This window comes from Amblyraja radiata, chromosome 8 (genome assembly GCF_010909765.2).
Source record: "Amblyraja radiata isolate CabotCenter1 chromosome 8, sAmbRad1.1.pri, whole genome shotgun sequence".
Lineage (NCBI taxonomy): Eukaryota > Metazoa > Chordata > Chondrichthyes > Rajiformes > Rajidae > Amblyraja > Amblyraja radiata.
The window spans coordinates 19,379,610-19,404,856 of record NC_045963.1 but is presented as its reverse complement, the minus strand read 5'-3'; the positions used below and the strand labels follow the sequence as shown (position 1 = coordinate 19,404,856).

General features: G+C 44.4%; 1 protein-coding gene across 1 annotated transcript in view; it reads right to left on the bottom strand.

Annotated features, from left to right (window-relative positions):
* Positions 1-936: 936 nt before the first annotated feature.
* Positions 937-25,247, bottom strand: part of vash2 (vasohibin 2) — a 105,547-nt gene continuing 81,236 nt past the window's right edge. The window contains exon 7 of the mRNA XM_033025323.1: positions 937-1,916. Within this exon, the coding sequence (XP_032881214.1) occupies positions 1,844-1,916 (73 nt within the window). The 3' untranslated portion in view covers positions 937-1,843. The remainder of the gene's footprint in view (positions 1,917-25,247) is intronic.

Sequence of the window (25,247 nt, the reverse complement as noted above, 5' to 3'; positions counted from 1 at the left end):
ACTCACATAGCAGGGGGTCCAATCAGTACAACTGAGGAAATTACACCTTTGTCTGTGTTCCAACATCAAAGAAGTCAGTTCTGAACATTAGCTCTTTGTTGACGACAAACTCTGGCAGAGGTCAGCAAGCTACAATCCTGCCAATCTGTGTGATTGTTATTCACAGAATTTCAGCCCTAAACATTATGGGATGTTTTACTGCATTGATTGGTCATACCCAAGAATGGTTCCTGCAATTGTAATCAGATTTATCCCAGATTTCCAAATTAAAATTAAAATCGCAAAATCAAAAAAAAGCAAGACTTACCTCAACTCCAATTGCAACAAAAAGCACAACTGAGAGTTATGGATGGAGCATCTCATCATTTTTAGCAACTGATTTGTCAGGAGATTTGTAAGTGTGAAAAGTCCAAAATATTCATTGAGAAGGTCCCATTCTCAATGAACATGCAAGGGTAATGCTGGGCTTGAAACTGCAAATGTGAGAGTTTCTGTTCTCCCTTCGCTTTATCTTTCCCCATCTCCAAAACAAGGCCTCTCACCACTGTTGCATACTGGGGGGGAAGTTAATCACAAAATGTTCTCACTGGTTATATGCAAGATTTCTTAAGATATCAATGGAGCCAAAGTCTATTTAATTGCCTCCTGGTGTGCTGGTGTGGAATGGATATATTAAATAGTTATCTTCCCATTATGAACAGAGTGATCAGTTTAGTTTAGTTTAGAGATAAAGTGTGGAAACAGGCCCTTCGGCCCATCGAGTCCACGCCGACCAGCGATCCCCGCATACTTTCACTATCCTACACACACTAGGTACAATTTACACATACACCAAGCCAATTAACCTATATGCCTGTACGTCTTTGGAGTGTGGGAGGATCTCGGAGAAAACCCAAGCGGTCGCGGGGAGAACGTACAAACTCCATACAGACAAGCACCGGCAGTCAGGATCAAACCCAGGTCTCCGGCGCTGCAAGCGCTGTAAGGCAGCAGCTCTACCACTGTGCCACCGTGGCCACCCTAGATAAGGACATTGTTAGATAAAGGCTCAACTCCAGTACATCATAGCTAAGCGTTATCTACCCAGGGCTGCATTTTTTCCAACTTCCAATTGATTAAATGATGAAGGTAAACATGACTGTTCATTATTAACCTCTATAACCCAAGGTGAGGGAGGACAATTGTGCCTCGCCGAGATCAGGAAACCTACTAAAGACCAGAGGTCAAAAACGTTGCTGGTTAGAAATGCTATATTTACCCACTGAAAATGCCCCAAAATATTGGGGAGGTTTTTCCATTCATCGTTATATTAAAACATATTCTTCTCAAAACACTTAAAATTATCATGAGCATTGGCTCCATTGCTTGGTTATTCATTTTCATTGGCTATTACTGGTACTGGAAAGTAAACCTTTTTTTCCCCATAGCAGCTCTCTATTGCTTTATTTCACTTGAAGTTACTATCTATTTACAGACCCCCAAATATCAGCCACTACTTAGCATTGAGGAAGCACCACTGTCTGACTTCCAGTCAAGTTTCAGCTGTGGGATTCACACAATAATGCCCTTCAACAGCCACATAGCAGTAACATGAACATTAATCACACTGCTGCAACTGGGGAACAGATTCATATTGTGTTGGTTTTTTTTAACAAAATACACAAGATACATAGATTAGTGCACCATTTGTTTGACCTTTCGGGTTTCAACACTGTCCAAAGAAAAGAGTACGCCAATCATCAGAAGTAGTATTCATCCATTAAAACAAGGACTGGAAACAAAAATGCATGGAAGAGCACCATTGAAGATAGTAAAATGTAACAGCTTTCACTCCATGGCTTCTTTAGATGCGGATTTGATATCCAACATCATTCAGTGTGTTGAGTTCTGCTGGCTTCCAATCTGTTATGGCAGGCCTGAAAGAACAACATAAATCAAAGGGTAAGAATTGGATTTGATTGTAGAATCCATGAACACACAGTTAATACTCATATCGATCATCCACAGTTCCACACTATTCATTGATCACTGAGATTTGTAATAGGTAGTAATCATTGTGACCCAACTTACCACTTGGTTAAGCTGCACAAGGGTGGTACTGATGTGGCATTGCTCTGCAGGCACTATGATGCAGAACCAGCACATCTAAATACTAGCATCATTCAGAGATAGGTTTGGGTAGCAGTTCTAATTATTTAGGACAGAGACCGGTTTATTATTTTCAGTTGAACAGATTAATGTAACAACATAGAAAAGTCTGCAAATGTGGGAATCTAGATAAAAAAGGGAATGCTGGAGAACTCCACATCAACATCAACTTACACCTTTTGTCTCCACAGATGCTGTTTGACCTGCTGAGATTCCAAGGCTCTATTTTTGTTGGTGTAGCCATGTGTATGGACTCAGGCACAGCAATCGCTAAAGTTCACACAAGCAATAATCTAGCGCGCAAGGATAGATTAAAAATCAGCATGTACATAAAAACGCCCGACGTGCTCAAAAACATCATAATACAGCCCTGCAGTGCCCAGTGTGGAGCAATGTTGTGGGTGCCAAACTAAGGCTGATTTGTGGCAGATTTATTCCTTCAACACAATGGATGATTTTCAATGCAGTTTTATTTGGCAGCAATGCTCAAAATACTGAATGCACTTGAAGCAGAACCTCACACAAAAGCAAAACAAAAAACCACATGATTAGGAACTATGGAAACCTGTGCATTCAGGCTCACAGCCATCATAGCCAGTTCTCAAACCTTTCAAACAAATAGATAGCTGCACTTAATAAGTTGCATATAAACACATAATAAGCTACATTTTTCTCTATTCAATTTCACACTATTAAGCTTAAAGGATATAAATAAATTGACAGATTTTCAGGAATTAGGCATCAATTTATTAGGCATTCATTTTTATCGTGATTGCCTGACAGTTGTGTTGTTTTAGTTAATTAAATGTAACTCAGTCATAAGACAGACTAATTTCAAGAAATTAATAGTTTTTAAATTAGTACTGGGAATAGATTTTAAAACATAGGTATGTTATACCTGTGGTGAATATTGAATCTAGTTTTATTAACAGATGTGGGTTCATCCCGAGAATGTAGCAAACCTTCCTATGGTTCTTTCATCGCAAGAAGTAAACACATCAAGCACATGATTCTCCACTGCCATGCATCACTGAAGCAGTACAAGACATTTCTCCAGCACTTGATGCCTTTAGAATTTGCATGGATGACATCTGACAAGTGACTCATCTATTATCTGTGTTTTAATAATGCAGCTTTCCATTTAATGAAGACAACAAGTAAAGGCTCGTTCAAATAAATAATTACTGAATGTCTTTGTATGTTGAGAGGTTAAAGGTTGATTTATAAATGATCAGATGTCTTGACAGCAGACGCCTGGTTTCTTACACTCTTACACGGAGCTATCACCTCCGTTTTCCTTTAAATAAATTGACAAATAATAAACTATACAACCATCACAGATGGCAGAATAACCATGAAAATTCAATTTTCAACTCCATTCCCATATGATTTGCATTGGACCATTAAGAAAAAGGTTATTGAAAGACATTAGCCTTGATTTTAACTCTTTGTGTGTTGGAAAATGACAAGAGTAATGATTAAAATGATACCGAGTGTTCAGCCACTCCAAGCCTACCAGTAACCCACTGCTTGCTTGTAGTTCCCTGGGAGACAAATACTAGCAGAAAGAGTAAATAATCTTCCTTAAAAACACAAATCAGTCTACACTGTTATCGTAGAAAATCAATCTGTAGATTTAGTTGGACCAAGAGTAAAAGTATTGACATCTGCATCAGATCATCCAGTAAGGAGACGGATCATGAACTAGAAGAGGCCAAACAGATAACTTTTACATTTATTTTTGTCACCTTAAGAGTCTTGGCCTTCCCTTGGCCCAAGTTTCTCCTCCCCCCACTTTTATGACAATCACATCTAGATCCCCTCTCAGTGACAGAAGATAGACACAAAATGCAGGAGTAACTCAGCAGGACAGGCAGCATCTCTGGAGAGAAGGAATGGGTAACGTTTTGGGTCAAGACCCTTCTTCACCAGTATCTGCCATTCCTTACTACCCATCCCTTCTCGCCAGAGATGCTGCCTGTTTCGCTGAGTTTGGTTTAAACCATCATCTGTAGTCAGGGCCAGCCTTAGGAGGTGCGGGGCGCAATTGGGAACAATTTTCATAGAATATAAATATATAATTATAAATGAGTCATATTCAGGCACGTGCTGTGAGTAATTACTCAGGGTAGGCAGTCAGTCGGCTTTAAAAAAAATCTTAAGCCGCGCATGTCATGCCAGTGACCCACTCACTCACCGCTGCAGCGGAGCTCTGCGCGCGGAGCCACCACATTGTGGCCGGGGGTGGGTAGCAGCTCGCGTGGCTACGAGCGGTTGCCGGGACCTCAGCGCCTTCTGCCAGCCCGCTCACCTCTGGCAGTGCTCACCATCTGAACAGTGAGGGGACCAGCTCAAGAACAAAGATCATAGAGAGGAGTGGATCAGCGGTTGATGGACAACAGGACAGCATGCAGTGGAGCTTACTCCTGTGTCAGCGTGAACAAGGGACCAATTGAGGTAGCAACATCGTTCTTGATCTATCTTTCTTGGCTAACAACCTAACCTTCGGCCCACCGTGAGAAATTTTATTTAACTCTGAAATTGAAGATAGACTGCTGGAGTAACTCAGCAGGACAGGCAGCGCAGCAACTCTGGAGAGAAGACCCTTCTTCAGACTGAACTGAACTCTCATCGGTGAGAGTACTTGTGATTGTCTGAAGAAGGGTCTCGACCAGAAACGCAACCATATCCCCAGAGCCACTGCCCGTCCCACTGAGCCACCACGGCCCCCCTGTGTCCACCTTCAACTCCAGAGCCCCCCCAAAAAAATACAGAGTGCTGGAGGTAACTCAAGGCAGCAACCGCAGAGGGAATGGACCAGGAGCCGCCACGGGCCAGGACTCTTCCCCCCCAACAGAAAGGAACCACAGATGCAGCTGTCACCGCAAAACGTCAAATGATTCCGGGAATGCCAAGGTGACAGGGTGAGAGAGAGGGAGTTAGAGAGCGAGAGAGAGAGAGACGAGATGGGGAGCGGGAGAGAGAGCGCGCGAGGGAGGGAGGGAGGGAGGGAGGGAGGGAGGGAGGGAGGGAGGGAGGGAGGGAGGGAGCGAAAGACTGAGAGACACAACGTGGGTCGGTCGGTGAATGACTTTACCTGCACACCAAGAAGAAGCCCGTGCTCGCAGTCCGGAGCTCTCAATCATGACAGTGAGCTTTAAGAAATTCTCAATGTGTCATCAATACATTGATCTACATTCCTCAGTAAATGTAATTGTGTTTTGACCAAGTATTAATGACACCGCGTTCCTTTGAATAAAATTCACGGGAGTCCTGCGGATTTTATTCAAAGGAACACGGTGTCATTAATACTTGGTCAAAACACAACTACATTTACTGAGGAATGTCGATCGATGCATTGATGACACATTGGATAACTACGTGTTAACTACTGGCTGTTAACAAGTGCTAACAGTAGTAGTTAACAAATTGTTTTTGTCCGATGGCCGTTACAGCGTTTTTTATCCATGTTCGTTTTTAACAAAAATCCGTATTTAACAAGGCAAATGTTTTTTAAAAAATCTGTATTTAACAACGCAAATTCGTACTTCCGTACGAAATACGGAAAATTAGCACGGGCCCCCCTTAGGAACGGGGCCCAATTGGCCGCAATCGGTCCAATCGGCTTAAGGCCGGCCCTGTCTGCAGTTCCTTCCTACACAGCCCCTCTCGCTAACATCAGCGTGTAGGAAGCGAAGATAGACACAAAACACTGGAATATGTTTGTGTGTTGGAGAGTGTGTCGCTGCACCTGATGTGCACGACAATAAACTGCATGGTTGGCAGTGGACACGGAATATTGGTGGTGACACGTGTATATTATCAGAGACTGTTTGTGGATGAGTATGGGAATTGAAGATGCTTTCACTGCCCTTCATTCCATATGCAAGGCTGTAAACTTGCAAGGTCACTGATTTGGATATTCAAAGTCTGACCCTCGGCGTCTGTTCCTGATTCTTTGGTGCATATGGCAGAAAGACAATCCAGCGAGATCAGAAGGTCAACATTTGAAAATCTAGTGCTTAGGGCAAAGTAGTAGGGGAATGGAATCGTGGTGTGGGTTGGCATTTATTTGATGGCTGGAATTATCTCCTTCGGTGTTGTGAGGAAATATGGAAATAAAAACTCATCTCAGGCCTCGCAGCCACAATATAGTTTGCCTTTAAGTGGTGGAGACTGGTTTTAATTATTGCGAGCTAGGCTAAGCATTTGAATATGAGTGCACTACAGAGGCAAGCAGCCAAAGAACAGTGTGGTAAGCAATCATGCACACTGGCCTTCCAGATTAATACATTGCCAGATACCAGGGGTCTAAATTGGCAAAGAATGGTATTTGCATTTTAGCCTTGTGGTCCTCTAAAATTTAAAAGAGATGTTAAGGGCTGTAAACAAGTTAAATCTGTGATAACATAAGCAAAAGTCTATGCAAGAAAAGAAACTGACAGTCAAAAGAATCTTTTGAGCATAAGTATTTTTAAGAATGTGTGGATGGAAGCAAAATAATAATCAGCAGAAGCTCCCTAGAGAGCCTGTTATATATAGAGTACTCCACCCCCGTATTATGGGATTCAAATAGTGACTTTGCTGAAGGGTTAGAATCTGCACCAGTCACTTCAGCAGCACAGTCTCTGACAACAATTTCTTGGCTTTTCTTTGTAGACCACATTTTAATTCTTAAATTTTCTTTGAATAATTTTGTGGATTGAATCCATTGCTGGCAAGGCCAACACTTATGGCTCTTCTGAGGTTGTGGAAAAGCCTCCATCTAGAATTGTTGCAGCGTGCATGTAGATGGCGCACTGTAGCGAGCAGGAAAATGAAGCGCTTTGACCCTGCCGTGACGATTCAAGATTGGTGAAATATTTGGAATCAAAATTCTCAGTTTGTTATTCTGCAGTGAGTATAAGATTGGTGGGCTCTGGAGGAAAAGGCTGAGAGCCAGCAAAACAAACCCCATTTGTCTCTCTTCTTGTGGATTCCCTAATAAGGACAACACTCGGCTGCCAGAGGGCAACAGCAGACAATGCAGATGACTGCACACAGCCGTCAGGGTTATTTGCTTAGGTCAGGTCCGCCAAAAATACCTCAGACTGAATGCTTCATGTAGCAAGTCATTCTCTTACATCAGCAGCTCATGGAGTCATCGACTCATACAGGGTGGAAACAGGCCCTTCGGCCCAACTTGCCCACGTTGACCAACATGCTCCTTCTACATTAGTTCCACCAGCCTGCGTTTGGCCCATTTCCCACTAAACATCTTATCCATGTATCTGTCCAAAATGTTTTTTTTTTAAATGTTGTTATTGTACCTACCTTAACTAACTCCTCTGGCAGCTCATTCCATATACCTACCACCCTTTAAGCAAAAAGGTTGCCCCTCGGGTTCCAATTAAATGTTTCCCCTTCACCTTTAAACTATGTCCTCTGGTTCTTGATTCCCCTACTCTGGGTAAAAGACTATGCAGTTACCTTGCATGTATTAATTTTCTGCTCCATCTATTAACAGCTTGGCTAATGACACTATTGAACAAAAAGAGAGGGCAACATTGTTCGGCATCATTTAAATTTTGAACTCTTAATTGTTTTTTTGAACGACACCAGAAAAACACATTTAGATGTTCCCATCTGTTTGAAGGCTTTGAACACAAAAATAAAATCTGCTTTTAGGCAAACAAAAAAAAACATAGCATGCTGCAATTAAGGACTAAAAAACGCATGTTTATTAGAAGTGCTATTGTGCAGTCTTGGATTTCAAACATTTTTAGATGAATGATTTCACATTTTCTGAATTTTGGAACTGATTGGAGACTAATTGGATCAGGAGATATGAATTTATTCTGCAACCTTCTCAAACAAAATTCTTGTTGCCAAGGGCAGATTATAAAATGTGCCTGTGTAAGGCAATTGTTTTCAAATGTTCTATTAGGATCCTCTGCAGAACCAAGTCATTCCCCCAAGAATCGCTGCCCTAATTTCAGGATGAAGCTGCCAAAGGAAAACATTGTCGTCCTTGTAGACATTTGTATTAATTGCATTGCAACAGAAATAACAACACGGATCTTGTGACTGTATTCCACGAAGTGGGATTTACCCAGGTTTATCCGACTGCTCCAGCTTTGTACTGTTGAATATTTTAGAGGTACAGCGTGGAAACAGGCCTTCCGGCCCACCAGGTCCACACCGAAAAGCAATCGCCCCCTACACTGGCACTATTCAACACACTGGTGACAATTTACAATTTACAGACGCCTATTAACATACAAACCTATACGTCTTTGGAGTGTGGGAGGAAACCAGAGCACCTGGAGAAAGCCCACGAGGTCGCAGGGAGAATGTACAAACTCCGTACAGACAGATAGGGCAGAGCTAACCTTCACAGACATTCCTGCTCTCAGACTGGGGAATATAAGCAGTGAGCCTGCACCAGCTTTAATCTGGCATTAGTACTGTAGCCCTGTAGTACTGTAGGACATTGCCACTAAAAAGAGAATCAGCATTTATTTTGCGATTTAAATGTGTTTCACTATATTTCTTATGTGAAAGTGGATTTTATTTTTTACTAAATGTAAACAAACGTTTTGTTTAAAACACTGAGTGACAATAAATCCTGATTTAATGACCGTGAATATCAAAGGCATTCATGAAAATCTACTTTCAACAGCAGCTTTAAGTCATGGCTAAGTCTTGGGGTGGGCTCAGTGCTATCCTGTAAGTGCAGCCGACTGCTCGTTATACCGAATGAATATTACAGGCGGATGACCTAACATTAGAGTAAAGGGCCTGTCCCACTTAGGCGACTTTTTAGGCGAGTGCAGGAGACTCTGCGCTCTCCACATGATCTCCACATGATCTCCACATGGTCGCCACATGTTCGCTGGTGGTCTCTGGGGAGTCTCCTTCATGGTCATGAGGATTCCCACATTCTGGGAACTAGTCGCGGCCTCAGTATGGTGGCCGCAAATTTTTCAACATGTTGAAAAATTGGTCGCCATGGAGAAAATCGATACTTTTGTAGTCGTAGGTGCAGTTGTAGCGGGGTTGCCATGTAGTTATAGGTAGTCAAGCTAGTTGTAGGTAGTTTTAGTTAATCGACTTTGCTGACCAGTCATTTTCATAGGCTTATTAAAAATTGTCTGGCTTCTTAAAAGTGTCTCCACCCCTTCTCCCCCCCCCCCCCTCTTTTGAAGGACTTACCGTACACTGTGCTTGCCGTCTTAACCTTCCTGTTCATCGCGGTGTGTGTCTGTATCACCTTGGCTTTACACCGTGTGAATTTCAGACAGTGCTCCCTCGCTTTCCCGGGCCCCCGCCTTTTCAATGTGTTTGTGTGTGTGGGTGTGCTCCACTCTGACAGTCGCGTTCCAGTTCTCGGTTTTTCAGGCGAGTGCCGCAAACTTGACACTCGCCGGCAGTCCGCAGAAAAATCGCCTAAGAGTCACTTCTAATAACAGGAAAGAGTGTCTGAAATTACTGTATTCAACATTGAGTCCCATGGCCTAGATGGGGGGGCACAGTGGTGCAGCGGTAGAGCTGCTGCCTTACAGCGCCAGAGACCCAAGTTCCATCCTTACTATGGGTGCTGTCTGTACACAGATTGTACCTTCTCCCTGTGACCACGGTTTTTTTTCTGGGTGCTCTAGGTTCAACACTTCAAAGGCTTCCACGTTTGCAGGTTCCTTGGCTTGGATAAAATTGTACGCTGTCCCTAGTGTGTAGGATAGTGCTAGTGTATGGGGTGATCACTAGTCGGCATGGACTTGGTGGCCCGAAGAGCCTGTTTCCACGCTGTATCTCTAAAGTCTAAAGATGGAATATGCATTGCTGTTGGTCTTCATTCGAACAGCATACCAGACAGAAGAAAGGACTGAGTTGGAATGGGAGGGAAAGTTAAAGTGACAATTGGAAGCTCAGGGTCATTGTTATGAACTGAATGGAGGCGATGAGCAAACTGGCCAAACCAAGAGCGGCTCAGTCACTCAAGCCTGTTGTGCTGGCAGCTCACTCACTCAAGCCTGTTGTGCTGGCAGCTCACTCACTCACGGCTGGTTGGCTGGCAGTTGACTCATGGCTATTCCTTGAAATTCCACTTCAAGCAGGGTGCAAGGCCACCAAATTCAAGTGCAGTTTCATACCATTTCAAGCAGGGTGCAAGGCCACTAAAGACAGTGATTCGTGACCTCTCCCTCCTCCATCTTGCAGAGACTGAGCCACGCCCACACTTCTGGGTTTTATTGTCCCTCCCACCAGAAGGGGCGTGGCCTTCAGATTGACAGGAGAGAGAATCTCAACATTTTTTAAACACTAATAACTCTTTTATTTTTCATCAATGGGAAAAATCCTTGGCACCTGCTCAGCGGAGGGGGACTGAGTAAGATGGCCAAAGATCACAGTCCTACATGGTAGCATTTTGTCTAAAATCAATACAAAGCGCAAACAGGAAGTGGTCAAGATTAGACTTTTAATTATATAGAAGGCAAGGCATCTTTAATTAGGCAAGGCAACTTTAATTAGGCAAGGCAACTTTAATTAGGCAAGGCAACTTTAATTAGGCAAGGCAAATTAGGCCAAGAAGGAACAGCTTTGTTTCATAGTTCATCTTTGCAGAGTTCACCTCAAAGTCATCCCGATCCCAAAGAAACCCTCTACGTTTAGACATACCCTTAGTATGTCTAAATCTGAACAAAATAAGTGGTTGAGAGATATTGCTTGCATGTGGATAGGATTAAAACTAAACTGCTCTTCCAGTTTGACAAACTAAATATCGCAGTCTTTCTGTCAGTAGAGCTACTTGTATGGTCTGAAGAAGGGTCTCGACCTGAAAACGGGTCTCGACCTGAAACTAAGACATACTTAGCAGTCAGGAGGACTGTTGCAAGTTGTCGAATGGTCAACAGAAAAACTGTAGGCTCAGGGAGTTTATTGAAGAAAAGGTCCACCCAATCAAGGTGCTGCTGGTCTGTTTATCATTCAGGTCTGGTCACAATGCAGCTGGATCCCAAGCATCTGTTTTGTATATAGGTTTGCTCTTTCAACATACGTGACACACACACATTACATTCTACTACATTAGGGCAACCACGGTGGCGCGGCAGTAGAGTTACTGCCTTACAGCACTAGCAGCTCCAGAGACCCAGGTTCAATCCCGACTACGAGTGCTGTTTGTATGGTTTGTACGTTCTCCCCATGACTGCGTGGGTTTTCTCCAAGATCTTCGGTTTCCTCCCACACTCCAAAGACCTACAGGTATGTAGGTAAATTGGCTTGGTGTATGTGTAAATAGCCCCTAGTGTGTGTAGGATAGTGTTAATGTGCAGAAATCGCTGGCGGTGCAGACACGGTGAGCGGAAGGGCTTGTTCCCTGCTGTATCTCTAAACTGCTGTATCTCTAAACTATAGTTGCAGGAAAAATCCAACATTTTCCTACAACGATACTACTATACATAAAAATACACTGTTACATTCATGAGCTTTCAACAAAAATTCTTATGCAGTTTCTGCCTAAACATTCCTTGCTCAGAGAAAGGATTTATTTTTCTCTAATACTAGATAACTTGGGACAAAAGTATTTTGCTGAAAGACTGTTCACCATACAAGTATGTAAGAAGGAACTGCAGATGCTGGTCTAAACCGAAGATAGACACAAAATGCTGGAGTAACTCAGCGGGACAGGCAGCATCTCTGGAGAGAAGGAATGGGTGACGTTTCGGGTCGAGACCCTTCTTCAGACCATACAAGTAGCTCTACTGACAGAAAGACTGCGATATTTAGTTTGTCAAACTGGAAGAGCAGTTCAGTTTTAATCCTATCCACATGCAAGCAATATCTCTCAACCACTTCTTTTGTTCAGATTTAGACATACTAATAATTCTTGGAACTCAATTTGATTAGCTGCCAGGACACTAAAACAAAACTGGATGAATAATTGAGAAACACAAATTAAAGATGCAGCAGTCAAACGCAATTAGCATTTTCCATCATGAAACTTTAAGGTAGTCAACTCATAATTTAACATGCGCCAAATAATTCCTAGCTCTCGCTATTCTTTGGAACCATTATCATGCAGAATTATTTTGTTGCTTTAGTTTAAACTATACGGTTATCTAGTGGTGAATCTATGGAATTCTCTGCCACAGAAGGCTGTGGAGGCCAAGTCAATGGATATTTTTTAAAGCAGAGATAGATACATTCTTGATTAGTATGGGTGTCAGGGGTTATGGGGAGAAGGCAGGAGAATGGGGTTAGGAGGGAGAGATAGGTCAGCCATGATTGAATGGCAGAGTAGACGATGGGCTGAATGGCCTAATTCTGCTCCTATCACATATGACCTTATCACTTTGGAACTCACAGATCACGTGAGAGGGCAGATCCCAGCATGCTGTTGGTATGCAATAGAGAAATGTAAACATCTAACATTGATGATAGAGGAGATAGATTGGGCATAATTAGCCAGGTGAGCCCCTTCCTGGTTTTTGTGAAAAGAGCCAGTGTTGTAATTAAAACAACTCAACTGGAGGCACAGCCAATCTGGACGTTAAGTCGTCAGGACTGGAGCTGGGTGTTTCCTGTCTCACAGTGTCTGTTATACTCTATTCTCTCAGTTGTTTCTTGATATCAGGTGGAGTGGATCGAACTGGCAGCCCACTGGCCTCTGCGATGGTCGGGATCTCAGAGGAAAGCTGGGACGGGTATTCTCCTGGCACTTTGGCTGAATATGGTTCATTTTTAGCACTGATGTAGTGAGTCTTGCCATCACTGAGATGGTGGAGGCTCTTGGAACCTCATAGCCGTTTAACTATCCACCACCATTCACAACTACATGCAGTGGGGCTACTAAGCTTTGATCTGATATGTTTTTTGTGGGAGGATTATTTATTCATTGCATACTGTTTTCCTTGTCGAGCCTGCAAGTCATCCTGTGATGCACTTCACCAGGTTGGCATTTCATCTTTATGTTTACTGGACGCTGTCCATTTAACTACGGTTGATTACATTGGTTTGAATTAATAGTTAAGTACGAGATATGCTCGGCCAAAAGGTTACACATTTTCCCACTTTTTAGGATCAGGGTAACACTGGAAAGCTATTACCTTTTGCCAATACCCTACTGCCATTGGGAAGTGGTTGCAGTGAGCGGCCATCTTGAATTGCTGCACACTCTCTGTGAAGAAACTGCCATGTTGTTATTGAATATAGTGCTCCATGATTTTGAGCCAGTGATGATGAATCAGTGATATATCAAGTAGGGATATTGTGCAACTTGGGGGGAGATCAATGGTTTAATGGTACTTTTATTGTCATGTGTGCAAAGTACTATCACAGTGAAAAAAAATGTCTTTACAGATATCCTAGTAATTGCCATACCACCCATCCTCAATTAGCAAGTGAACAAACATAGTCTACTAAGTCTACATGCAAGAGGCGCCATGTTTTGGCGCCATACATCAGATACTTCAGACGTTCTTGTGATAGAGATCACATGTAAGTAATTCCATTACGTTTTGTAAATGCCATTCTCAGCAGAGCAGCCTGCCTGAGACCGCATCTACCACTATGCACATTCATTGTGGTGTATTGCAGGTGCAATGCAATGCGCCACAATGAATGTTTACAGTAACAGATGTGGTCTCAAGCAGGCTGCTTTGCTGGGAATGGCATTGAACTTCCTGGAATTGCAGGAGTCGTATTCCTCAAAGTAAGTGAAGACTATTGCATCACAGCCTTGATTTGTGCCTTACAGATGGTCTTTCGGGTAGCAGGAATTGTTCATCACTACTGGATAATTAGCCTCTGATCTGTACTTGGAGCGACAGTATTCCTAGGATAACCCAGTCAAGTCCCTCATCAAAGATGATACAGTATGGGCAGAAATAATAGTGATACTAGACTAAGTGGGACCCGTTGGGTCCCATGTTCACAGGGGAGGGCTGGTCCCCAACGCAATATTCCACCTCTCCACCAATTCCAATATTGTTGGCCTGTGGGGGGGGGGGGCTTTTTGGAGTGCTAGTATGGGTGTTGTGGGCTGAGGGGACTGGTGTTCAGAGGGCTAGCTAGTATGGACATTGTGGGCCAAATAGATTCTTGAGCTGGCAGCTCAGTCACTCAGGCCTGGTGGGCTGGCAGCTCAGAAACTGCCAGAAATTCTGCCCAAAACAGGTGAGAGACTCAATGAGTGAGAAGGGGGAGAGGGTGGAGAATCAATTTTAGACATTTTTCATCTATTTCTTTAGATCACAGTGATGAAGGAGGAAAGTCTATCCTGGCCTGGATCTCACAGGGAGCCAATGAAGGGAGGGAGAAAAATACTGGGTGAGGTTTAATACTTGCAGGGGGAAATACTTACTGATGGGCCGAAGAGACTCCTCCTGGGCTAGTACAGGCATGATGGGCTGAAGGGACTTTAAAAAAAATCTGAGTTAAATCTCAGTGAAGGGCACTCTTTCTGGACTTTTCCTAGCCTGGCATAGGCCTTTTGGGCCAAAATGCTCTTCCTGGGCTAATACGGGCATTTTGGGCAAAAGGGACTGGTTTCTCGGCTAATAGGGGCCTTGTGGGCCGCAATGAGTGGTTTCAGGCAGGCCAAACAACTCATTTCATTTCCATTGTCATTTCAGTTTCAAGCACAGGACAGGCCAAACAACTCATCTCATTTTCATTTCATTTCCATTGCCATTTGAGTTTCAAGCACAGGGCAGGCCAAACCACTCATCTCACTTTAATTTCCATTTCATTTCATTTCCATTGCAATTTCAGTTTCAAGCACAGAGCAGGCCAAACAATATCTGATTTTCGTTTCCATTTCATTTCATTTCATTTCCATTGCCATTTCAGTTTCAAACACAGGGCAGGCCAAACAACTAATCTCATTTTCATTTCCATTTCATTTCATTTCCATTGCCATTTCAGTTTCAAGCATAGAGCAGGTCAAACAACTCATCTCATTTTCATTTCATTTCATTTCCATTGCCATTTCAGTTTCAAGCACAGGGCAGGCCAAACAACTCATTTTATTTTCATTAAGGGTTAACAAATCATTTATTGCAAGTACATTGCAGACTTACAGTTCAGTTGACACAGCAGAATCACAGATGTGGCCTCTCACTCACGATCTTCCGGAGTGACTGACTCACGTCCAGGCATCCGGGGTTTTATAGTCCTGTCCCCCACCCCCCGGAAGGGGCGTTACCTTCATCATGGTGATTGACAGGCGAGAAGACCAATCAGCGGATCTCAAGATTTTTAAAACATTCATAACTTTTTTATTTTTCATCGATCGGAAAATTCCTCAGGGCTGCCTCAGCGGAGGAGGACTGTGAGTACGATGGCCAAAAATCATAGCGATATAGGGTAGCGTTTTTTCTAAAATCAATATACAGCGCAGACAGGAAGTGGTCAAGATGAGACATTTAGTTATATAGATATGAAATGCCAAAAGCGGTTACATTCACTGTTATTGGATATGGCCATTGCCTAGAACTTTTGTGGCATGAATATTACTTTTCTGAACATTATCTAGGCCTTGTAGTTGCTTAATTTGTCGAGGCATCTTACCTCGACGGAGATGCGATTTTTTTTTCGTATCGCATCCCTGTCCGCACTGCGGCCTAACATCGTGGAGCTGGCAGCCTTTCCTGGAGACTGACTTCGGGAGCTCCAACTGCGGGAGCCTGAGGACTTTAACATCATGGAGCTCATGGTCCCTGGTTAGAGACCGACTTCAGGAGCACCAACCGCAGGAGCTTCGACCGCCCCGATCACGGGAGCTTCGACCGCCTCGATCACGGGAGCTTCGACCGCCCCGATCACGGTAGCTCCGACCGCCCCGATCACGGGAGCTTCGACCGCCCCGATCACGGTAGCTCCGACCGCCCCGATCACGGTAGCTCCGACCGCCCCGATCACGGGAGCTCCGACCGCCCCGATCACGGTAGCTCCGACCGCCCCGATCACGGGAGCTTCGACCGCCCCGATCACGGGAGCTTCGACCGCCTCGATCACGGGAGCTTCGACCGCCCCGATCACGGGAGCTTCGACCGCCCCGATCACGGGAGCTTCGACCGCCCCGATCACGGGTGCTTGGACCGCCCCGATCAAGGGAGCTTCGACCGCCCCGATCACGGGAGCTTCGACCGCCCCGATCACGGGTGCTTGGACCGCCCCGATCACGGGAGCTTCGACCGCCCCGATCACGGGAGCTTCGACCGCCCCGATCACGGGTGCTTGGACCGCCCCGATCACGGGAGCTTCGACCGCCCCGATCACGGGAGCTTCGACCTCCCCGATCACGGGAGCTTCGACTGCCCCGATCACGGGAGCTTCGACCGACGGATGGATGCCCCGACCGCGGGAGAAAAATGAGGGAAGAAGATTGGACTTTATTGCCGTCCATCACAGTGAGGAATGTGGGGAATCCGTTGTGGTGGATGTTTATGTTGACTTTTATGTAGTTGTGTGTCTTGTTGCTTTTTTTTTTAAAGTATGGCTGTATAGTAATAAGAATACCACTGTACCTTAATTGGTATACGTGACAATAAAACACCTTTGAACTTTTGAGGGTGTGAATGGAATTGAAAAATGCCCTATCCCACCTTTGACCTCCTGATGGAAGGTCACTAATGGGCAGCAGATGGTTGGATCCAGAACACCACAGTGATGAATTCCTGCAGTGATGAACTGGGGTTGGGATGATTATCCATCAGCAACCCGGAAGTGGCGGCGCTGCCCTGGCAGCAGCGGCTCACCTGCAGTCCGTTTGTTTTTACTTTTTTGTGTCGTTTTATTTCGTTTTGTCTAGTTAAGTTTTTGGTTTTTAGGTTGTGTTTATGTGGGGGGGGGAGGGGGGGGGTTGAAACAGGGCTTGCTGTCTCTCCCTTCGGGGGAATGCGACTTTCTTGTCGTATCCCCTTCTCTGCCTCTGTCTGCGCTGAGGCCTAATGGCGGAGCTGGCGACCTCGAGACTCCGGAGGCAGAGCCAGTCAGGACTTGCCCTGGGCTCGCTCCCGTGAGGGCGGTCCGGCTCGGGGCTGGAACGGCGCTCCCGTGAGGGGCTGTGACGCTCCCGTGAGGGCGGCCTGGCGCGGGGCTGAGACTCTCCCGTGAGGGGCTGTGGCGCTCCCGTCGGAGTGGCCCAGCCCGAGGGTGGAATGGCGCTCCCGTCGGGGCGGCCCAGCCCGAGGGAGGAATGGCACTCACGTGAGGGCGATCCGGCGCGGGGCTGGAATGGTGCTCCGCTGGCTGGGACGGTGTTCTGGCGGCGGTGACCTGAATCCGGGGTTCAGCCGCGGGCCAGCGGCTGCGTCTACTGGACTGGAGGGCGGCAGCTTCGACCACCCCGGGCCGCGGTGTTTGAACCGGCCCGTTTGCGGGGTTCGGTGAGCCGCGGGACTGTTTGTACCTTCGCCCGGTGGGGAATCGCCTCAGCGCAGAGGGAGAAGAGGAGGGAAGAGTCTGCAGCCCTAAGATATTTGCCTCCACCAGAGTGAGGAGGTGCTTGGAGGACTCACTGTGGTGGATGTTAATTTGTGTTTATTGTTGTTTATTATTGTATGATTGTATGTATGACTACAGGCATGAAATTTCGTTCAGACCGTTAGGTCTGAATGACAATAAAGGTAATTCTATTCTAATTCTATTCTAACCACTTTCCATTTTGCAAAGTATCACTCTAATTACCGGCATGCCTTCCCCATACCTTCCCCGTGATGTCCTTTGAATTAAGTCTACCAAATCCCTTGATGCTCTGCGCCTCACATCAGCTCTGGAATTCCCCTTGATCCACACTTGAACCAGGGTGTGGATGAGGACTGAGGCTGAGTGGTCCTGGTGGGACCAAAATAGGGCATTGGTGATTAGGTTACTGGCGAGTAATTAGTGCTAGGTAGCAATAATTGTGACATATTTCATCACTTTACTAATGACTGGGTGGTAATTAGTCAAATGAGACTTGTCATTCTCTTAAATGAACAGTAGCGCACCTGAACAATTTTGTACATTACTGGATAGATGCCAGTGCTGTAACTGTACTGGAACAGCAGGGCGGCAGGCACAGCTAGTTCTGGTGAACAGTTCTTCCACACCGCTGGGCAGCACAGTGACGCAGCGGTAGAGTTGCTGCCTTACAGCGCCAGAGACCAGGGTTTGATCCTGTTAACGGGTGCTGTCTTTACAGAGTTTGTACATTTTCTCTGTGGCCGTGTGGGTTTTCTCCGGGTGCTCCGGTTTCCTCCCACAGTCCAAAGATCTGCAGGATCCGAGATTAATCAGCTTCTGTGAATTCTCCCTAGTGTGCAGGATTTGAATTGAATTGAATTTATTTGTCATTCAGACCTTTCGGAATGGATGCGCTCCGTTGCGTACTACACGTCAGCCCATTGCATTTAGAAGGAGTGGTCTATCTAGCTTGCTATAGGATCTTTGATACCAGGCTGGTCTGTAAATAGCTGCTATCCTGGTGAATCAATAACACTGGGCTAAAAACATGTGAGTACCAAACGCAATATCCTGTAGATCAAAGCTCCTCTTAACCTGCCAAATGCAAATATGAATCATGATGAACAAATCCAGAAGAACTGGATTCTCTACACCTGACCCATACTCAGTGTTCGCTGTGCTTATCATGCAAATATCCTTAAGCATAAGGTTATAGAATTTGCAAAGACCTTCATGTAGAATGGATGAATGAGTGGTGCAGTCGACCTCCTCTCAAGACCCCATCGTCACAATTGCCATTGCTCATTGCACCCAATTAGCTCCAATGTATCACCAGGAAATGTCCGAATGGATTAGGCACTGTAAATCTTCTCAGCCCTGACAGTACCCTGGATGTGCGGCCGTTGCTGTGGAGTAAGATATTAGCTGCATCCCCAAACTGGAATCTGCCCAAAATGCAAAACTGTCCAGGCATGCCCTGACACAAATAACATGATAAATCCAATGCAGCAACTATAAGCCTATCATTCTTTTGCCAATTATTAACACAAGTGAAGGAAAGAGTCATCAACAACACTATCAAGTGCACATCCTCCCCAAAACATATTAATTGATCCAAATGCAAAATACTGCAGGTGCTCGAAATCTAAAATAGCAAACATTAGAAATATTCAGCAAGGAGACAGCATTTTTGCAGAGATATCACCTGTCATTACAATAGTTTGCAGTCCCATCACAACATCTCCAGTGCCAGACTATTTTATAGCCATAATCCAAACCTGGACATTAGGGCTAGAATGTTTGCTGGTGAGGGGCAAATGTCTCAATGTAGCCACAGCAAACTGATTGGTATTAGGTGATAAATGGACCATATCCAACACAACAAATTAGAAATGTGTTGGAAGGAACTGCATATGCTGCTTTCAACAGAGAGCTAGATAGGGCTCTTAAAAATAGTGGAGTCAGGGGATATGGGGAGAAGGCAGGAACGTGGTACTGATTGGGGATGATCAGCCATGATCACATTGAATGGCGGTGCTGGCTCGAAGGGCTGAATGGCCTACTCCTGCACCTATTGTCTATTGTCTAAACCAAAGAGAGACATAAAACGCTATAGTAACTCAGCGGGACAGGCAGCATCTCTGGGGAGAAGGAATGGGTGTCATTTCGGGTCAAGACCTTTCTTCAGACTAGAGTCAGGGGAAAGGGAAATGAGAGATATAGTATGTATGTAGAGAGATATAGAACAAATGAATTAAAGATATGCAAAAATGTTACAATAATAAAGGAAACAGGCCATTGTTAGCTGTTTGCTAGGTGAGAAGGAGAAGCTGGTGTAACTTGGGTGGGGGAAGGATGGTGAGAGAGGGAATGCCGGGGTTACTTGAAGTTAGAGAAATCACTGGGTTGTAAGCTGCCCAAGCGAAATATGAGATGTTAGTAATGTGCTTGGTGGAGGCCAGCAAACCCCAGTGTAATACGTTACTGTTATATCCAACCCATCGCACATTGAAACAAACATATATACAACGTACATCTAGGATGCAGTATTCACCTTGCACAGGATACACTGAAGAAACATGTGAGTACTCAAATTGTGTGTCCCCCCCCGTCACTTGGAGAAACCAAGGCAGCAAAGCAATGTCACTTGAAGTCATATATCATCCTCACTAGAGCTTATCCCACTACTCTTTCTGCTGCGCTGAAATGTTAGAATTGGTTACTTATCTCTAAGGGGGCACATTCCACACTGACCGCATCAGCTGAAGAAAACTAACACCTTCTCAATGGCATCTAAAGGGAGGCAAATAATGCCAGGAAGATTAAAACAAACAGAAATGCTGGAAATACTCAACGCCAAGCTGCAACTTCGAGAAGCGAAACAGAGTTAATGTTTCTGGTTGAAGACCTGAAACGTTAGCTCCTTTTCTCTTCCCATAGATGGGGTCTGACCTGCAGAGTACTTTTTTTCATTTTTATTTTAACGGTTCACATAACAAGAATGAATCCAATTCAACCTTGTGCAGGATCCTACTCAGGTTTACGGTAAGGGCTACGTATGAATCAGTGTCGGAGGATGAAATCTTAAAGGGCCTGTCCTGCTTATGCAAATTTTTCGGCGACATGTCGCGGGGTGACGCCTGTATGGTCGTGAGTAGTCGCCCAAAGAGTTGTACCTTTTTTCTGGTCGCCGCTGGAATTTCAACATGTTGAAAATTTTCGGAGACCTGCTGCGACCATGACGGGCGCCGGCAAGTTGACGAAAAAATAATGTAAGTGGGACAGGCCCTTTACATTGCCGAATGATGAAAACACGAGGGTCACATTATTTAGTTTGACTTTGAATGATATGACTTTCCTGTCAGACTCTATGTTGATGTTATGAAAAATAGCTTCACCAAGATGCTGTACAATTGTGACAATATTTCCCTAAACCTCAAACCTCCTGCAAAAAATGGTCGATTTGTTTACTTTCAAACTGACAATAGTAGATAAAGGCCTAATATTCTATTATATATTAAAAGAAACTGCCTTGATGTTATCCCACTCCAAGAGTGCAAATTTCTTGAAGATGTTATCCTGGTAATTCCTCTCAGGTTAGAACTCTGCAGGAATGTACACAAATAGTCTGAGAAAATGCACACAATTAAAGATTCGCAGAGACAAAATGCATTTAATTGCAGGGGTTCTTTGTGTGATTGATTAATATTGAAGTTGCCTTGCCTCCCACTATCAATGCAATCCTACAGGAATCAGCCAGCCTCTACCTAGCTCCCTTCAAACAGTCACCTGATTGATAGCTTGCGCAAGACAAGGTCAAAGAATTCATGGCAAAGCACAATGCAAGGCAATTTTCACAGCAACTGTGCTAACTGAAGCGAGTGGAATTAATTGACTAAAAGATGACGGAGACAAGAATATTTTTAGGTTCATTTGTCAAAGGTCAATGGAAGATTGTGCTGGATTGCATCAAACACCAGTTAGGGTGCAGTTCGAGTCATGTGAAGCTCTGCTCAGTAAATAGATGGGATGTTTATGGCACAGAAAAGGCTGAGAGGAGATTTAAAAGAATGTTGCCCAACTGAGATCTTTTAGCTCTGAGGAGACAATGGCCGATCTGGGGTTATTTTCATTAATAATGGAGTTTGAGTGAGGCTTAATTGCGGTATATAAAATTATGAGGCCCAATATTTCAGACACTTGAAGAGGATAGATGAACAGATAAGTGGAAGGAGATAAAACAATGGACAAAGACATATCGGGTGGAGCTGAGAATGAATCAGGAAGTAAATGGATTGCTTCTTCTTGGCTTACTTTACATTATAGTTCTCATCCTCTCCGGCTCCAGAAAAGCTCATCTTAAAATTATTTTGAAAAGGCAGATTTTAAAAGTTAGCGGTGATCGCACTATGGGATATTGCCTCAAATTTCTTCTCGTTGAAACAGAACAACAAAAGGAGACAGGAGCAGGATTAGATCACCCAGTGCCTCAAGCCGACTTCACCATGCAATGCAAACATGTCTGATTCACCCAGGCCTCAACATGTGGAAAAGGTCAGATCATCCATCATTTATATCCTCCTCAGCATTTACGTTTCAATAAGTTCACCATCCATTCTTCCAAACTTCAAAGAATATAGATTTAATTTCTTTAGCTACTCATGATAAGACAACTGTCTCATCCCAAGAATTAGTGGAGTGAATCCCTTCTGGACTCCAAACGAGGTATTTATTTTTTTAAAGAATAAGAGACCAAAACTGTGCAGAGTACTCATGTGTTGGCTCACCAGGACTGTGTACAATTGTGACAATGCTTCCCTAATTCTCAACTCCAACTTTCTTCCAATAAAGGCCATAATGCCATTTGCTTTCCTAACCATTTGCAGCACATGCTTGCTAATATTTTGTGATTCAAGGATTAGGACACTGAGATCCCTCTTCACTTCACATCTGCAATCTACCTCCATTTAGATAACAGTCTGACAAGGTTCCTCTTAGAGTCAGAGTCATATAGTGATACAGTGTGGAAACAGGCTCGTCGGCCCAACTTGCCCACACCGGCCAACATGTCCCAGCTACACTAGACCAACCTGCCAGCCTTTGGTCCATAGCCCTCCAAACCTGCCCTATCCATGTACTTGTCTAACTGGGATAGTCCCAGCCTCAACTACCTCCTCTGGCAGCTTTTGTTCCATACACCCACCACCTTTGTGTGAAAAAGTTACCCCTCGGATTCCTATTACATCTTTTCCCCTTAAACCTATGTCCTCTGGTCCTCAATGCACCTACCCTGGGCAAGAGACTCTGTGCATCTACTCGATCTATTCCTCTCATGATCTTACCCACCTTTATAAGATCACCCCTCATCCTCCAGCACTCCAAGGAATAGAGTTCCAGCCTGCTCGACCTCTCCCTATCGCTCTGACACTCTAGCCCTGGCAACATCCTCGTAAATCTTCTCTGTACCCTTTCCAGATTGACAACATCTTTCCTATAACATGGTGCCCAGAACTGAACACAATACTCTAAATCTGAACACAACACTCTAAATGGTGTGAGTATTTCACACTCTTATTGAAGTGTGTGACCTCATGCCTTCCCACATTAAACTCCACGTTAAACTCCACTTGGCAGGTTTTCCTCCACTCGTTCAATCCTTTGTGACGATGTGCTCCGACAAGGGCCACTCCAATCCCGTCACCGGCAGACAGGCTAGGAGAAGCCAACGACCAGCGCCACAGCCTACGCCTGGCTGCCGGAAAATTCCGGAACCCTGGACAGTGCTCTGGACTGAGCTGAGTCCACAGCCAGACAGACGAGCAACAACTACATCCAATCAGCTGTTATTGGTTTACCAAGGGAGGGTCCGATAGGGGGCGAGGAGAGGAGTGGAGAGGAGTGGAGAGCACGGCGTGGACCTTCTTGTCATTACCTTCCTTCACTATAAATAAACCATATCACACGAGCTCACCCTACAAGGAGTGTGTCAGTATAGTCATAGTCGACCCATGGTCATCTCTGATGCCCCACCATTTATATTCAGTTACAGAATCATATCTCACCCACCTATTTTTGTGTCATACCATCAGAGCCGATCTCTTGTCTGGGATCAACGCTCCAACCTGCAGATTTCAATATCGAGGAGCTCGCAGTCTCGGGTAGAGAATGATGTTGGGAAGCTCCAAACGACGCAGAAGGTTCGATCAGCCCCAACCTGGGGACAGATCACCCGGCGCGGGGGAGGTGAGATCCACCCCCCCCCCCACCCCCCTCCCCCGTTGCGGGAGCTTGATCGACCCGAATGCAGAGGGCCCGAACGCCACCGGCTACGGGAGTCAAGATCGTCCCATCAACAGAAGGCTCAAGGCCCTCGACCACGGGAGAACAAAGAAGGGAAGAGAGTGAACTTTTGTCACTATGGTGGATGGTTATGTTAAAATGGATTGTGTGTGTTCTGTTGCTTTTTAATGGTATGACTGTGCCAAATGAAATTCCTCGTATGTTGCAAAACGTACTTGGCTAATAAAATATGATTATGATTATGATCACCAAATCTAGATACCTCCTCTGGGTCATTAATATAAATCATACATAACAAGGTCATAATGAAACTGATCCTTGAGGCACCTACTAGTCATATCCTTTCAGCCTGTAAAGAGCTACTTATGTCGACTCTGTGTTCTTTGCAATAACTAATCTTCAATCCGTGGAGATCAGCACTAGATCAGTTATCCTATATTTACACCACATGCATAATTCTGGTGATTTACGGATCCATTCCTTTTCTCCAGAGATGCTGCCTGTTACTCCAGCATTTTGTGTCTACCTATGGATCCACTTTCATGGATCAGGCGATGAATGGCGATTGATGGCGTATCAAACTCGGATCTAACATTGCCTGCTTCCCACCTCTGTCCAAGATTGAATTCACCCCTTTTACTCTTTGTGGTTGGTGAACAATCACACAAAAATAAACTCATCACTTTAACTTTGTGTGATTCCGTGTACTGCTGCAGTTGCAAATTCCTTTCCTTATTCACCACTCTACCCCATAATCACTATCAAAATAGATCTGGCACTTAAGGAAGATTGACCCGAGTTCTAAAGGAGATAAATAATCCATTGTATAAATAGGAATTACAGGAAGGTTATTGAAAGCAACTGAAAGAAACAAATGCAGCCAGCTCTTATCTAATTGTCAGGTATTGTTTGTGTGTTTTATAATCCATCATAACCTTCAGTAGCAGTATATCAGCATCATATATCAAGGTCCATGCTTGCCCAACCCATTCTAGCAGATATTTAACAAATCTTAATGAGCACTTTTTCAACCTAAAGGATAAATGTTTTCAATTTAAACTGTTTTACAACACCCTTTGGTTATAAAATCAATACAATTTCAAACAATTACATTATTTAGAAAATAAACTGGTTAAGATTTGGCCTATCCAGCAACAAACGCTGTACATTGTCACTAAGTTAGTGAAGTTCTGTTTACCAAGTAGAAAGACTGAACCTGCCAGACTTTATTACATAATTTATGACCTCAAATATAACAAATATATTAAGGGTAAAAGTATGAGAGCTCCTCTGATACATGTACACTTCATGTTTAGTTTAGTTTAGAGTTACAGCGTGGAAACAGGCTCTTCGGCCCACCGAGTCCATGC